Source organism: Vanacampus margaritifer, chromosome 9 (genome assembly GCF_051991255.1).
Source record: "Vanacampus margaritifer isolate UIUO_Vmar chromosome 9, RoL_Vmar_1.0, whole genome shotgun sequence".
Taxonomy (NCBI): Eukaryota; Metazoa; Chordata; class Actinopteri; order Syngnathiformes; family Syngnathidae; genus Vanacampus; species Vanacampus margaritifer.
Window position 1 is genome coordinate 22,508,176 of NC_135440.1, and position 13,075 is coordinate 22,521,250.

The window sequence follows — 13,075 nt, forward strand, 5'->3', positions numbered from 1 at the left end:
ATCTTAGTGACTTTTAAAATCAAATAAACGTTACATTACTAAGTTATTTTTAAAATCAAGTAATCAGTTACACTACTAAGTTACTTTAAAAATTGAGTAATCATTTACGTAACCAAGTAACTTTTAAAATCAAGTAATCAGTCACGTAACTAAGTAACTTTTAAAATCAAGTAATCAGTTACATTACTAAGTAACTTTTAAAATCAAGTAATCAGTTACACTACTAAATTACTTTTAGAATTAAGTAATCCATTATGTGACTAAATTACCTTTAAAATCAAGTAATCAGTTACATAACTTAGTTACTTTTTTCAAGGTAACTGTTGCAACACTGGACTTGCAGCTGTTAACTCATAAACCGAGTAACCCCTGTACACGGTTTTCATTGAACAGCACTGATTACGAAGTGGAATTGTATGGAAGCCTTTCCTTTTGAGAATGATGGACAGTTTCTTAGCTGTCTTTGGCCGCTGCATGTGTACGGAGCTCATTATCGCGCAATCCAGCTGGCGCGCCATGCAAAGAAGTCAAAGCGGCCTCATGTGTTGCTTCCAGGCTCGCCGTACAGGGACAAAATCTCCATAGCCATCCTCAACATCATCGAGGACGGTCGCCTACACATGCTAAAGGAGAAGTGGTGGAGCGGGAGCAGCTGCTTGGACGACGAGCGTCGAGAGACGGGCCCCATGGGAATTCACAACCTGGGCGGCATATTCATCGTGCTGGCGTCTGGCCTGGTGCTGTCGGTCTTCGTGGCCATCGCAGAGTTTGTCTACAAAATGAGGAAGACGGCGGAGCGGGACCAGGTACGTGTCCCGGTGAAACCCGGCCGGAAAGACGCCTCCTCCAGTTCATTAGCGCCTCATATTTGCTGTGATACTGTAGCAGTGCACATCGCCAAAAGCAGCACGCTCGTCACGGCATTTAGTTCAAACATGATATAAAAGGATTTGTATGCCCCCCGGCTAATCTAATTCCTGCTTGGCCACAATATTTACTTATTTTAATAGGCATGAATGCAAATTAGAGCAAAGAGAATTAATCCATTACTAGATGCCGCAGATGACCCCGTTCCTGTTGTAAGGCGCTCGTTTGAGTTTTAAGCTAAGTAAGTGGCATGCTCGAGTACACAACTCGTTCACGGCGGCGCTAATGACTTGTGGTGTCGCTTGACACGTACTCGCACACGCGCCGCTATGCACTTTTTATGCGCATTAGCCGCGCGCTACATATTTATGCTCCGCACGCAAGCTTGCGAAGACGTGCACGCTGACACATACAAACACATGTCGACTTCTCAACAGCTTTACTGTGGACCTACAAAATTGATCATCTGGGATTTTGAAATTCTCAATTTGCTTTTTTTTTTTCCATACATTGAACAAGTTAGTGTACGATGGCGTATTAGGGCCACATATAAATATATTTTTTTAGAGCGTGGGGGCAATATTCCAAGAAAAAAAAACTCGTAAATTATCGAGTTTATGGCAAATTTAAGTGTTTATAAAGTAGCCAAGTTGCGACTCTATAAAGTGGCAGATTTGCAAGAAAAAAACCTCAGAAACTTATGAGAAATACTTATAACGTACTACTCGGATGTTTGTCCCAATACTTTTTGGTCGGGTTTTCAAATAAAGATATGATGTTAAGCATTCGCACTTTGAAGCGTTGAGCACTGCCAGCGACAAAGACAAGGATCAAACCGCTAAGTTAATTTGTTAAAATGTGTATTTATTTGTACATTTATGTTTCTTGAATTATTATTTACACATTCATACTTTTTTTTTTTCTGTACAAGCAGCTAAATTGATGTGTCGAATCTGCTGCTCTCCGTCATTCACTTGGCTTTTTACCTAAAGTATGCTAGCTTCTGATTGGTCAGTGTTAGTCAGCTGATATGGGATCAGGAAGTGTTGTCGCTCTAGCTGCCGTGTATGGCGAGTAAAGTTTAAATTAAGAATTAATTAAATGAAGTTTTGGGGGTTTTTTCTTGAGAATTTGCCGCTGCATAAACTCAGTTAAACTAAGTTTTTTCTTGGAATATTATATACGGTTTTATAGGTCTACTCATGATCGACCAAATTTCATGTTGCAGTTAAACTGGCCTTGAACTCTGACCTTGGCTTCTTGAAATGTTTTCCGGGTTTACTCATGAGACACGTATACCGCATTTCATGTTGTTACATTAAACTGGCTCTGGCCACGTGAAACCGATTTATTGGCATTTTTAATGCCCAGACATCACATGAAATGGCAAAAATGTCAATTTCGAAACACTCCTGGAAATATATACCAATATGAATCTGAATCAAAATGGCAGACTTCTTGTTCTTCTTGAGACTTTTTTGCGGGTCTATTCATGATGTCTACCAAATGTCATGTTGTATGCAGCACACTCATGCAAGACGCAAGCTCCACACAACATGAATGTGACATTTGAATGCATTTTGTGGACACTCTGCTGTCAGAACAAATTAAAGCTAAGGCCTTTACCCGCCCGTCCCTCCCCCTTTCTGCCCATCTCTCCCGGCTCGTCTCCCCCCCTCGCGCTCCTCCTCCCTTTTTGCCCAGAGGTCTTTGTGCAGCGCCATGGTGGACGAGATCAGACTGTCGTTCACCTGCGAGAGGCGGGTGAAACACAAGCCGCCGCCCCCGGCCGCGGCCAAGACGGATGCGGTGATCAACATGCGCGCCTACAACCACCGCCGTTGTCTCCCCGGAAAGGACAACCTGAGCTGCAGCGCTGGGATGACCCCCGTGTTTCCGTGACCCTGCGCTCCCCGCAGGGAAAGAGCCTCCTGAGCAACGTGTCAGGGGCGCTGCCCGAGACCAGAGACAACGGCATCGACGGGCTCCTCCGGTTCGCCGTGAACCACAGCGACATGGGGACGCTGAGCAAACACGGACAACTCAAAATGGCGGCGTCGGCCACGCAGGTATGACATCACGGATCCGACCCCCCCAAAAAAAAAAAAAAAGACATCATCCTGAAGAAAGTATCTTTTCGCTCTAATCCTCACGCAACAAATCAGTTGAAAGATTGGACTGGGAAAAAAAAGAAGGCAATAAATACCAGACGTCCGTCAATTACGGTTGTCGTAACGTTTCCTCAAACAGACTGTGTTGAGTGACGAACCACAAGATGGAAAGACGACGACTCCCGTGCCCACATTTTGAGGTTGTGTAATTTCATGACGACATTCGAAGCAAGCAATTAAATCACCGGCGTGAAGTAAAGTGCTGTCGTTACGGAATGTAAACCCAAGAAGGCCTCACGCGAGCATGACTTTGTACACGAGTAGACTGTTCATCTGTTCCCCCAAAAAAAAAAAAAAAAGTTTCTTGCCAAAGACCTTTCAACAGACGACCAGTGCGCATTCTTGGGTTTAATGCAAATGGATTGTGAACGTGCAGCTTTTGGCGGCTAGAAATAGATGGCACGGAAAATTGAGCCGGGACGTGAAAGAGTTGGATTTACATTGCAGGTGGGAAGGAGCCAATTTCAATTTCATGCCTGTATCAGATTTTTATCAAGTCGCAGCTTTCCCTATGATGGTTTATACTTGCTGTAGCAACGTGACAAGGGGCTGCCATCTTTGTGGCGTCCCCCCCCCCCAAAAAAAAGGAACAAGCACTTCCAATTAAAATCTAAAATTCTCCATAACAAACTAAGTCACAAAAAAAACAAAAAAAATTGGAGTTTGTGACCTACAAGGTATTCTACTGCTCTACATTTGTGTTCGTTAAGTCGAGTTTTAGGGCAAGTGTCGACATGTGAAACATCACAGTCATTTTGACACGGTAACGTCTCTTGAGTTTTGACCTGCCTGAGCAATTGGTGATTTTTAACTGAAACTTATCAGCCAATTGGAGAGGTGGGTTCGAGGAGAATTCTAAGAAATAATTAAACTATACCATTTTACTTTAATTCAAAGGTGTTTCTTTGACCAGTTTTGTTTGTATTTCTTTAGGTAATTCTCCAACAAGGCCATTTACTCCAAACATACTGTACAAAAAAAATCAATTTCTCCAGAACCCATTTCCTGATTCTCAAAATTCTTGGTCCATTGGACTGAGGTTGAAGTGGCCATTCCAATGATCATTTTTGGCAACTCTTGTCATGTCGCTATTCACAGTGCATGCAAAACCATCCGCAGATGCCCAAATTGCACTCCAACTCCACAAGCAGAATTGCTTGAAGGTAACATCTTTGTTGTTATTTTTGGAGGATGCTAGAACAGATTAATGGCTTTTCTATCCATTTCAATGGGGGAAAGATGATTTGAGATACAAGTTTTGTGATGCGTCAGGGAGCAAATTTAATTTAATATTTAGTTGTCTATGCTTTCACAGTTTTCTTTACTAGATAGTTTTCAATTGATTTATACTGTTTTTATTTATTTATTTTTACATTTTTACAGCTGTTGTTTGCGTGGGTTTGTATACGTCACCGATTGTGATTTTCAATGTATATCCGATCTCCGTGTCTTTGCTACACTGGAACATATCAGATACTTATTAGATTCTCCGCGCATTTGGAAGAGGCCTGATTCAAATCTGAATTTGGATGGTAGGGGGGAAATGGAATTGGGTCACTGGAATCATGCAGTGTAAATCCAGTTGAATATTCCACGTACACTTTTTGAGCTAAACTTTTGATCGGATGAAATCTGTCAGTCCTTTTCAGAAACAAAAGACAAATCTGACCATTGTTTTAAAAAGGCCTTTGTGTCTAAATCATTGAAATTGATTGTTGATGGCAATCAAGGTGGGGGAAAAAAAAGTCCACGATTTGGTTGCGACTAGCTGATTTTCTGTCACGTAGTTTGGTGTCTTAAGGAAGCGAGTCGGCTGCAGTGGGTCCTTGGTTTATGGAGGAGTTTGTAATTTGTACGTAAGTAAGAACGCGCCAAAATCATTTAATAGTTACAGTAAAGAATTGTCATAAAAAAAAAACATTTTTAGGCTATATTTATAAAACAATCAAATGAAAAACAGTACATACAGAGATAATTGAGCGTGCCTACGTGTTCTTAATTCACTGCCATTGACGGCTATAGACGTCAAAAATTAATTTGCTATTTCTATTGGTTTCACATTTTTTTCCACTTTTGTTAACAAGAGTATGAAAACCTATAATTTTTTTTATTGTACATTTAGAACAGATATCAAATTCACAATTACTCTTGAGTTAACTAGTGAAGTCATGTGATTAATTACAATTAATGTAATTAATTACAATTAAAAAATGTAATCGCCTGATAAAAAAAAAGATTAGAAAAAATTTGGGGCGTCAGACGATTACATTTTTTAATTGCAATTAATCGCATGACTTCAATAGTTAACTCCCGATTAATCACAAATGTTTTATCTGTTCTAAATAAACAATAACATTTTTTTGAGGTTTTCATACTCTTGTTAACAAAAAGGGAAAAAATGTGAAACTAATAGTTCAATTGAATTTTTAACGTCTATAGCCGTCAATGGCAATGAATGAGTTAGGTACGGTTTTTAACTTGGAAACCTCGTATCTGGATGCCGTCCTAAACAGACGACCCCATACAGTATACGTATCAAACTTAGAAAGTTCCAATCATCACATCCTGGCGTGTTCGAGTGGACCTATGGACCGGACCGGGTGTTGGGCAAGTATCGCCCGAACACGCGGGCGAACCTCTGTGAGGTTTGCAAAATACGTCAATATAAGAATAAAAACATTTTAAAAATCTATCTTATGAGTGTGTAAACTTTAGCATTGGTCGAGTTAGAGATCCGTTGTATAATTGTTTATCCGATCCCTTCTGCAAAGTAGAGTGTGTAGATAAGATGAGCAGGAGACAAATGTATTTTGCTAAAATTTATAATTGTTATAAAGGAACTCACAGTCAAAGTGTCATAGATGCTATTTATTTCAATAGAGAGAGCTCACTTGAACCTACTTCCTCACTTCGTCCCACATCCACCGAGCCCTCAATCATATTTATTATTGAACGCAAATTTATTATATTATCATATTATGGTTTGCCGTCAGTCAGACTGGAAAATAGTCTAGTAAATGTTTTTATTTTTATTTATTTTTTTGTTACTTGGTTGGGTTGGACCAATACAGATTTTTCGAGGCTGATCCCAATTACAATATTTAGAAGCGTAAAATTTGGATAGCCGATTAATTATATAACATTATATAATGAATAAAATATTATTAATTATTATTGCTTGCTTATGAAAATAAAGATATGAATTACAGGCAGAACATTTGACTGTTTTACTGTACTTTGTCCTTTATTATTTGTTTAATTTTCCAACAGAGAGAACAATCGGCCAATTTTGTCATGATTTATTTATTTATCTTTGAGTATTTGAACATCATTACATTTTGGCCGATTTTTGCCCATTTAAAAAAAAATAATAATAATATCGGCCAATTGAATCTCTTGGTCTATTAATCGGTCGGGCCCTATTATTACTATTTGATATATTTCTAAGGTAAAATGTAAGATGGAAACACTGAGCTTCCCTGTGAAAGAAGAGTATATTTCTTGGGTTTGATCTTGTCCATGGTTTGCTACATATGGATGTTCGTGCAGGTGATCAAAAGACTGTCAGAAGTATTACCTCCACCAAGGAATTTATGTTTTTGTAATATAAAATAGTTAGCAATATTACCTTCAAATATTTTTGTGTTTTGTGAGTAAAGGAACATATTGGAGTGAGCCCCACTGTAAAAAATAAACTAAAATAGCGGCTAAAATAAGTTAATTTTAACACAAAATAAAATCCCATATCTTGTTGAAATTGAACTGAAATGTAATCAACCTCGTCTTTACCATAGCTGAGTTTTAAAAATATAGTTACTTAAATAGATTCCTTGGTGGAGGTTAATTCACTCATTTATTTGATTTACATTTCTGTTTGTTTGAATGAGTGTTAATAATTATAACATCATCATCCTACACTAAACTGTACGACATGTGAAGTTTTTTTTTTTGGGGGGGGGGGGGGGGGTTTACAGTCACAATGCCTTTCCTCTTTGAGCTGTGCTGCTTCTAGTATTTGTCAGAGAGAGAAAAAATCAGAAGAAGGAAAAAAAAAAACATGTTGGTGCCAACCAGGGTTTTCTTTGTGGACATTGAGAATTTCTATGAATATAGTTTTTGTAAGGTTTTGTACAAATAAAATAAACAAAATAACAGGGAAAAGGATTTACTAGTAACTGTATGTGTTAAGAGAAGATTAGTATTACCAACATGCAAGTAAAAACACACGGGGACTTTCAGCTACATAGCATCAAAAATAAAGTTATTGAAATATTTTCTTTTTAACACACTGTGAATTATTCAAATTGTACAGTTTGCTGTATGGGTTATATGAAGTTTTAAATAAAAAAAAATGATCAACTGTATCTTTTTGTGGAAATTATGTTTATATGGGAATGGTTGGAGAAACCCGAAAATGTATTTTAAAAAAAAAGATGAATTTAATTTAATAATGCAAAAACAAAATCATATCAAAAGCTTAATAATGATGATAATTTGCAGCACAGGGGAAACATCAAAAAGTAATAATCCTGACTTTTATGACGCAAAAAAAAGAAAAAGTCGACATCAGAAAGAACATTTCTGAAAAATAATCCTGAATAATCATAAAAAATAAAAACATTGTCACTGATGACTGATGTCCAATTGCTGGCTATGAAGAGGGACTAACATGGCTGCTGTCGTATGTTTAAGACGGCGAGGAGCGGGAAAAAAAAAAAGGAGAGAAAAAAAAATCACATTATAAAAGGCAGGAAAATCCCCAGCTGTTTGGTGTGCAGCAGCAGCAGGCGCATAATGAGCGATGATTTATTATCTCTTCACTATCAATTAATCCCCTCGGACCGAGCGAGGCCGGCGGGAGTGCATGAAGAGTGCGTAAAAAGAGCACCGGGGTCGGCGCAGGAATCGCAAACGAGCCGTGCTGGGAGAATCGTAAAACATAAGGAGAGTCCATTTGACCGCCAACGACTTTGCACACATTTAACGGTCATTTACGGCATATAACATATTTTGACATTTAGATGACTGAAAAGCTTTTCAAAAAAAATCTCCCTCCTGGTTGAAAGAATTTTGAAAATCAAATGTTTCACAACCTGGCGAGCTAAGGACAGGAGCAACATATCCTAAAAGAAATTTTTCAAAAAATGAAAAGAAGCCCAAACGTGTGCTGCATTTGAAAAGAAAACCGCATTTGTGATGTAACCTGCCATCAAATGCATCCACCGGAAGCAACATTACCCCCGAATTTGGACCCTGGCGCTCGGCTCATGTTCGCGTGCGCATGTTCCGACAATTACGCATTGTTGACCTTTACAAACAAACCGTGTACACTGACACTTGCGAATCCTGACTCCGGAGCATCTCTTATCTCACGGGAGCGCTGAACCGCCAGCTAACATGCAAGTGGAAAGTAAGAACAGCTGTAGTTTGCACAAGGGCATCGCTTTAGCAGAAAGATTGAACCTTCCGGCAGACTGAACAGCAAGCATCGCTTTAGGTTAAGGCAGGCTAAAGCTATATTGCGCTCACGGGTTGATATGGGGGATGGGGGGGGGATGCTTGGGCTGACAAATCCCGACTCCTGCCACAGCATGTTGATGAGCAACTTCCTGTAGACGCTATTGTTTGGTTTAACAGCTTACCCAGCCTTGCCTCGGGGTTGGCCATCTTTTGGACTAATTCCCACAACAGAACAGACTGGCGCAAACAGTGAGTCTTATAATTCTCTAAAACAACATTACAAGGTCTTTCGATTGTCTGAGCAGCTTAAAGGATGATCATGATCGTATTTGGTTGGTTGGTCTCGGGTATAAGCGGCCGAAATGAGTTTCCTCCGCAGGGTGTCCGGGCTCTCCTTTTTTTAAATATATATATATATATATATATATATATATATATATACTTATTTTTATTTTTTTTCGTATGTGTATGTGCGTACGTGTGAGTATTCATTAGTTCCCCTAAAACCTATTAAAAAATCCCATACCGTTCACCTAAACCGAACACTTCCAGCCAGAGTCGTGAGGCCGTCAGGAGACCCGAGGAAGGACCAAAGAAAAGAAAGGAAAGTGAAATCCAGCACCGACCAGACACCAAAAAATAATAAACATGCATGTTATGTTTATTGCAGGCTCTAAAATTGTCCTTAGGTATGAATGCGAGTTTGAATGTTTTTTCTTTAGTTGCCCTGCGATTGACTGGCGATGAGTCGGCGTACCCTCCCTGTCACAAAAAGTCCCGTTAGTTTGAAGTGGCATAGAAAACTGGTGGAGTTCATCCAAAACGTAACAACTGCGGTTAAGCACACCAATTTGAAAAATACCTCTCAGTGGAGTCAGCAAAGTACAAGACTACTCGTGGAATACTGCAGGCACAAGCTCAGCATTTATACCCAAGCCGCGTATTCTCAAATAATTAGAACCGTCAGTCCATTGTCATTATCCATCACTCGCAAATCAGTGCTAACTCAAAAAAACACAAATAAAGCGCAGCACCATTTTTCAGTCCACTTTTATAAAGAGTTTGGCCAGGGCGAAGGTCCACAGTTAAGTGGTTTTCTGATGACCGGGTGAAATCCAGAGTGCTTTTCATCTCCTAAAAAGGAACCTCTCATTGACCTTGGTGGGAATCTCTGAACTCAAAGGAGTGGTGGCCTGGTTCCAACGCTTATCACATTGATGCGGTGATGTGATATATGATCAAGAGTGTTCATCTTGAAAAGCGCTTTAATGATATGCACTTCCTGGCTTGTTTGAGCTGCTCTTTGTGGGATAGACTCTTTGTATAACGGAAAAGCACTTTGGAGTCTAAAAGGCTGAAGTCCCGTTTGGTTTTCGGTACAGCACTCCAGACTAAAGCTTTTTTTGGATCCTACGTTCAATCCTGGTTCAGCTAGCGTTCGCGCTATCATAGGACAAAAAGTAACCCCGTTTGGAAAGCTTTGTGGTGCACCTCAAGTTTACTTTCTCTTGGCTGAATCATTTGCTGCGTTGATAAAAAAAACGTCATAATAATCAACATAAAGTATAAAAGCCGCTACACTATAAACACACGATTTAAATGCTTATTTGCGTCAACCGACCTCCATTGTGCTACACCGATGCTAATTTTCGCAACGCCGCTCAAATGTTAATGCAAATGCGTGCCCCGTTTCAAATCGATTGTCAGTATTCATGAGAAAGGCCAACTTGAATTTGTGTGTAATTATGCCACAACGTTGCTCAACGAGGCTTTGTTCGCGCATATAACGGTGCTTATACTTTGGCGCTTTGTTTTTGAAGGACGGCGGCAACACGGTGCAAGCGTGCTTATATTTTTTCACTGGTTGCCAAGCGACCAAACAGGATAGCCTGGTGCCTTTTCCTGCCAGTTTGGAGATTAGGTAAGTCGCAGTCCATTTGAATTTAATGGAATAGCACGATTTAGGGGAGTTGAGGCTCGTCAAAGAGGAATTTCTTTATTTCCACGTCATGGTACGACTTTGGTCTTGTGTCCCAGAGCTCAGAACGCTAGGACACAGCGTTACTAACTCTTGCCTCCATTTTCTCCTAGCGGTTTTCAGCGTACTTCACAAAAACCTCTTGCAGTTGTCAATGTGAAATTATTCCATCGCCATCTTGCCTATGATGCGTCCAGATGTCATCACAGCACGCTGCCGCACGAATTGTACATTTTTCAAAATCGAGCACGCCAGCCATGGCGGCGGGCGCCCACGCCATGTGCACAGTGCTGTGGGTTGGTTGACACTGCAATGTGAAAAGGCTTTAAAAATCACATCTTATTCAAACAAGATCTCAATTATGAATCTGTAAAGGATGGTGGGGAAAAGCCTGCTTTTACAGTAATGACGAAAATGTACATGATGATTTTCAAATGTGAGGAGCAAAAGTAAAATGTCAAAAAAATACAAAACTCAAGTGGAAAAAAAAAAAAATTACCTAAATACAGCAACGAAGTCCGCATCTAAGGCCCAGCATGAAATGGACAATGTGCTACCTCGGATTGATTAAGTCAAGGGGGGATAGAAAGATTCCTCAAAAGCTTGACCATTAGGAAGCGTCACTTGGCACTCGTTAACTGCTACTTTGGCGGTTTGGGCTTAAAATGCGAGGAAGTTGTTCAAAAGGCACGGCACCACTGGGGGCCGCGGGCTGCATTCTAATGAGGTCATCAATAACCGCCGACCGCCGCCACGAGAAAGAGAGCTCATCTGTTGAGCCGCGGTCTACCGGTGGCTTCGCCTCTGACCGAAAGGAAAATAATGACACTATTGTGCACTAATGGTGCAAACTGCTGTGGCTGCGCACGTGTTAGTGAAACAACGTCAGTTTTTCAACATGAAATAACATCCAGAGTGAAAGGAAGCTGGCTAACTAAAACACAAGACAATGACAAATAATTCTGTAAGGAATTAAGTGTTTTGATTAGTCGCAGAGGGTGGGAAGTAAAAATCCCTAACAAATAAATACTTGGTTACCGTACTTAAGTAGATTTTTCAGGCATCTGGTCTTTACTTTAGTTTATACTTTTCTGATGATATTTTCTGCTCTTTCTTACACCTTTTTGTCGAAATAGGCGTGTCACTTTTTTCAACCTCCGCACAATGTAAAAAGGATGGAAATCAAGAAAGATTAAACTAAGCTGAACTAAAATTCTTCTAACTGAACAAGCCTTTGTCCTAATTTTGCTAACCCGGGTAAAGTCATGTGCTAACTCCATTAGCACATCTAACTTCGCTATCTTAGGTAAACTCATGCGCTAAATTCACTTATCTGTGCGCTAACTTCACTTATCTTTGTGGTAAATTTGCTACCCTGGATAGATTCCTGTGCTAACTTCACTTGCCTGTGTGCTAACTTCACTAGCCTGAGTAAACTCATGCGCCAACTCGAGTAGAACATCTTCAAACTCGTTAACTTAGGTAAACCCATGCGCTAAATTCACACTTATCTGTGTGCTAACTTCACTAGCCTTGGTAAAGTCATGCGTTAATTTCTTATACCTTTGTACTGAACTCGCAACTAGTAATGTGTTAACTTCAGCCACTTGAGTAATCTCATGAGCTAAATTCTCTTATGTTTGTGATAAATTTGCTACCCTGGATAGATTCCTGTGCTAGCGTCACATTGTGCTAACATTGATAGTCCGGTCAAACTTCACTAGCTAGCCTATAAACTCATATCCTAACATCCCTTGCTTTCATGCTAGTTTTGCTAACCTGTGTAAACACGTGTGCTAACTTCAATAGCCTGTTTGCTAACCCAGGTTAGTAAGGTGAGGAAAGTTAGCACAGTTAGCAGTCCGTTCAGGTTTTTTGTTTTTTGCCTCAGTGACATTTGAATCCAGCCCTAGTTTAAAAACAAACATGATAATGTTTTAATGTTAATTCCAAATCAACCATTCACTTAAGTCAAAGGTTTGCGACGACATTAAGTTATTAAATCAATCGTCAGCACATGAATCAGCCGCACAGTCGACGGCTTTAGTAGCGCTGATAAAACAGCGGTGGTGCAATAAATCCTCTGTTCATGAGGATTATAATGTTTTGCATTTATTAAAAATCTCCCTGGGAGAGGTGTTTTCATTTATTTTTAAGGTTCAGCCCGGAGGCTATAATTTAGCGTTCCTAATTCTCCCTGCTGAAATAATAGACTCTCAGTGTGATGCATTTTTTTTTTACAAGCACAACAATAAACATTATTAATATAAAGCAATAATATTTCCACAGGAAGTATTGGACATCAATTAATGGTCAAACTATCACCATCATAAAATCTTTAACGTTACAGTGAAAGCAATTTTAAGCATCATTTTAACACTGTTTACCATTATACAAGGGTAAAAATAAGTCAACCACTGTCAACAGAACCACAAATTTCTCTGTACCTGGGTCAAGTTTGATATAACTCTTGCATGGGATCTCATTATATTGTATAGCTGTACCTAATAAAGTGCCCATTACGTGTCACGTATGTACATTCCACATACACAATATAATGTGGTCTATAGCCTACTAATACAAGTTAGCCTTAGAGCAA

At 39.6% G+C, this 13,075-nt stretch overlaps 1 protein-coding gene across 2 annotated transcripts in view; it reads left to right on the plus strand.

Annotated features, from left to right (window-relative positions):
* The window catches only part of grik3 (glutamate ionotropic receptor kainate type subunit 3), a 105,248-nt gene extending 99,857 nt beyond the window's left edge, over positions 1-5,391 (plus strand). For both annotated transcript variants that reach the window (XM_077574855.1, XM_077574856.1), the window contains exons 15-16: positions 556-806; positions 2,574-5,391. In XM_077574855.1, coding sequence (XP_077430981.1) covers positions 556-806; positions 2,574-2,942 — 620 coding nt within the window. In that variant the 3' untranslated portion in view covers positions 2,943-5,391. The remainder of the gene's footprint in view (positions 1-555; positions 807-2,573) is intronic.
* Positions 5,392-13,075: the final 7,684 nt, after the last annotated feature.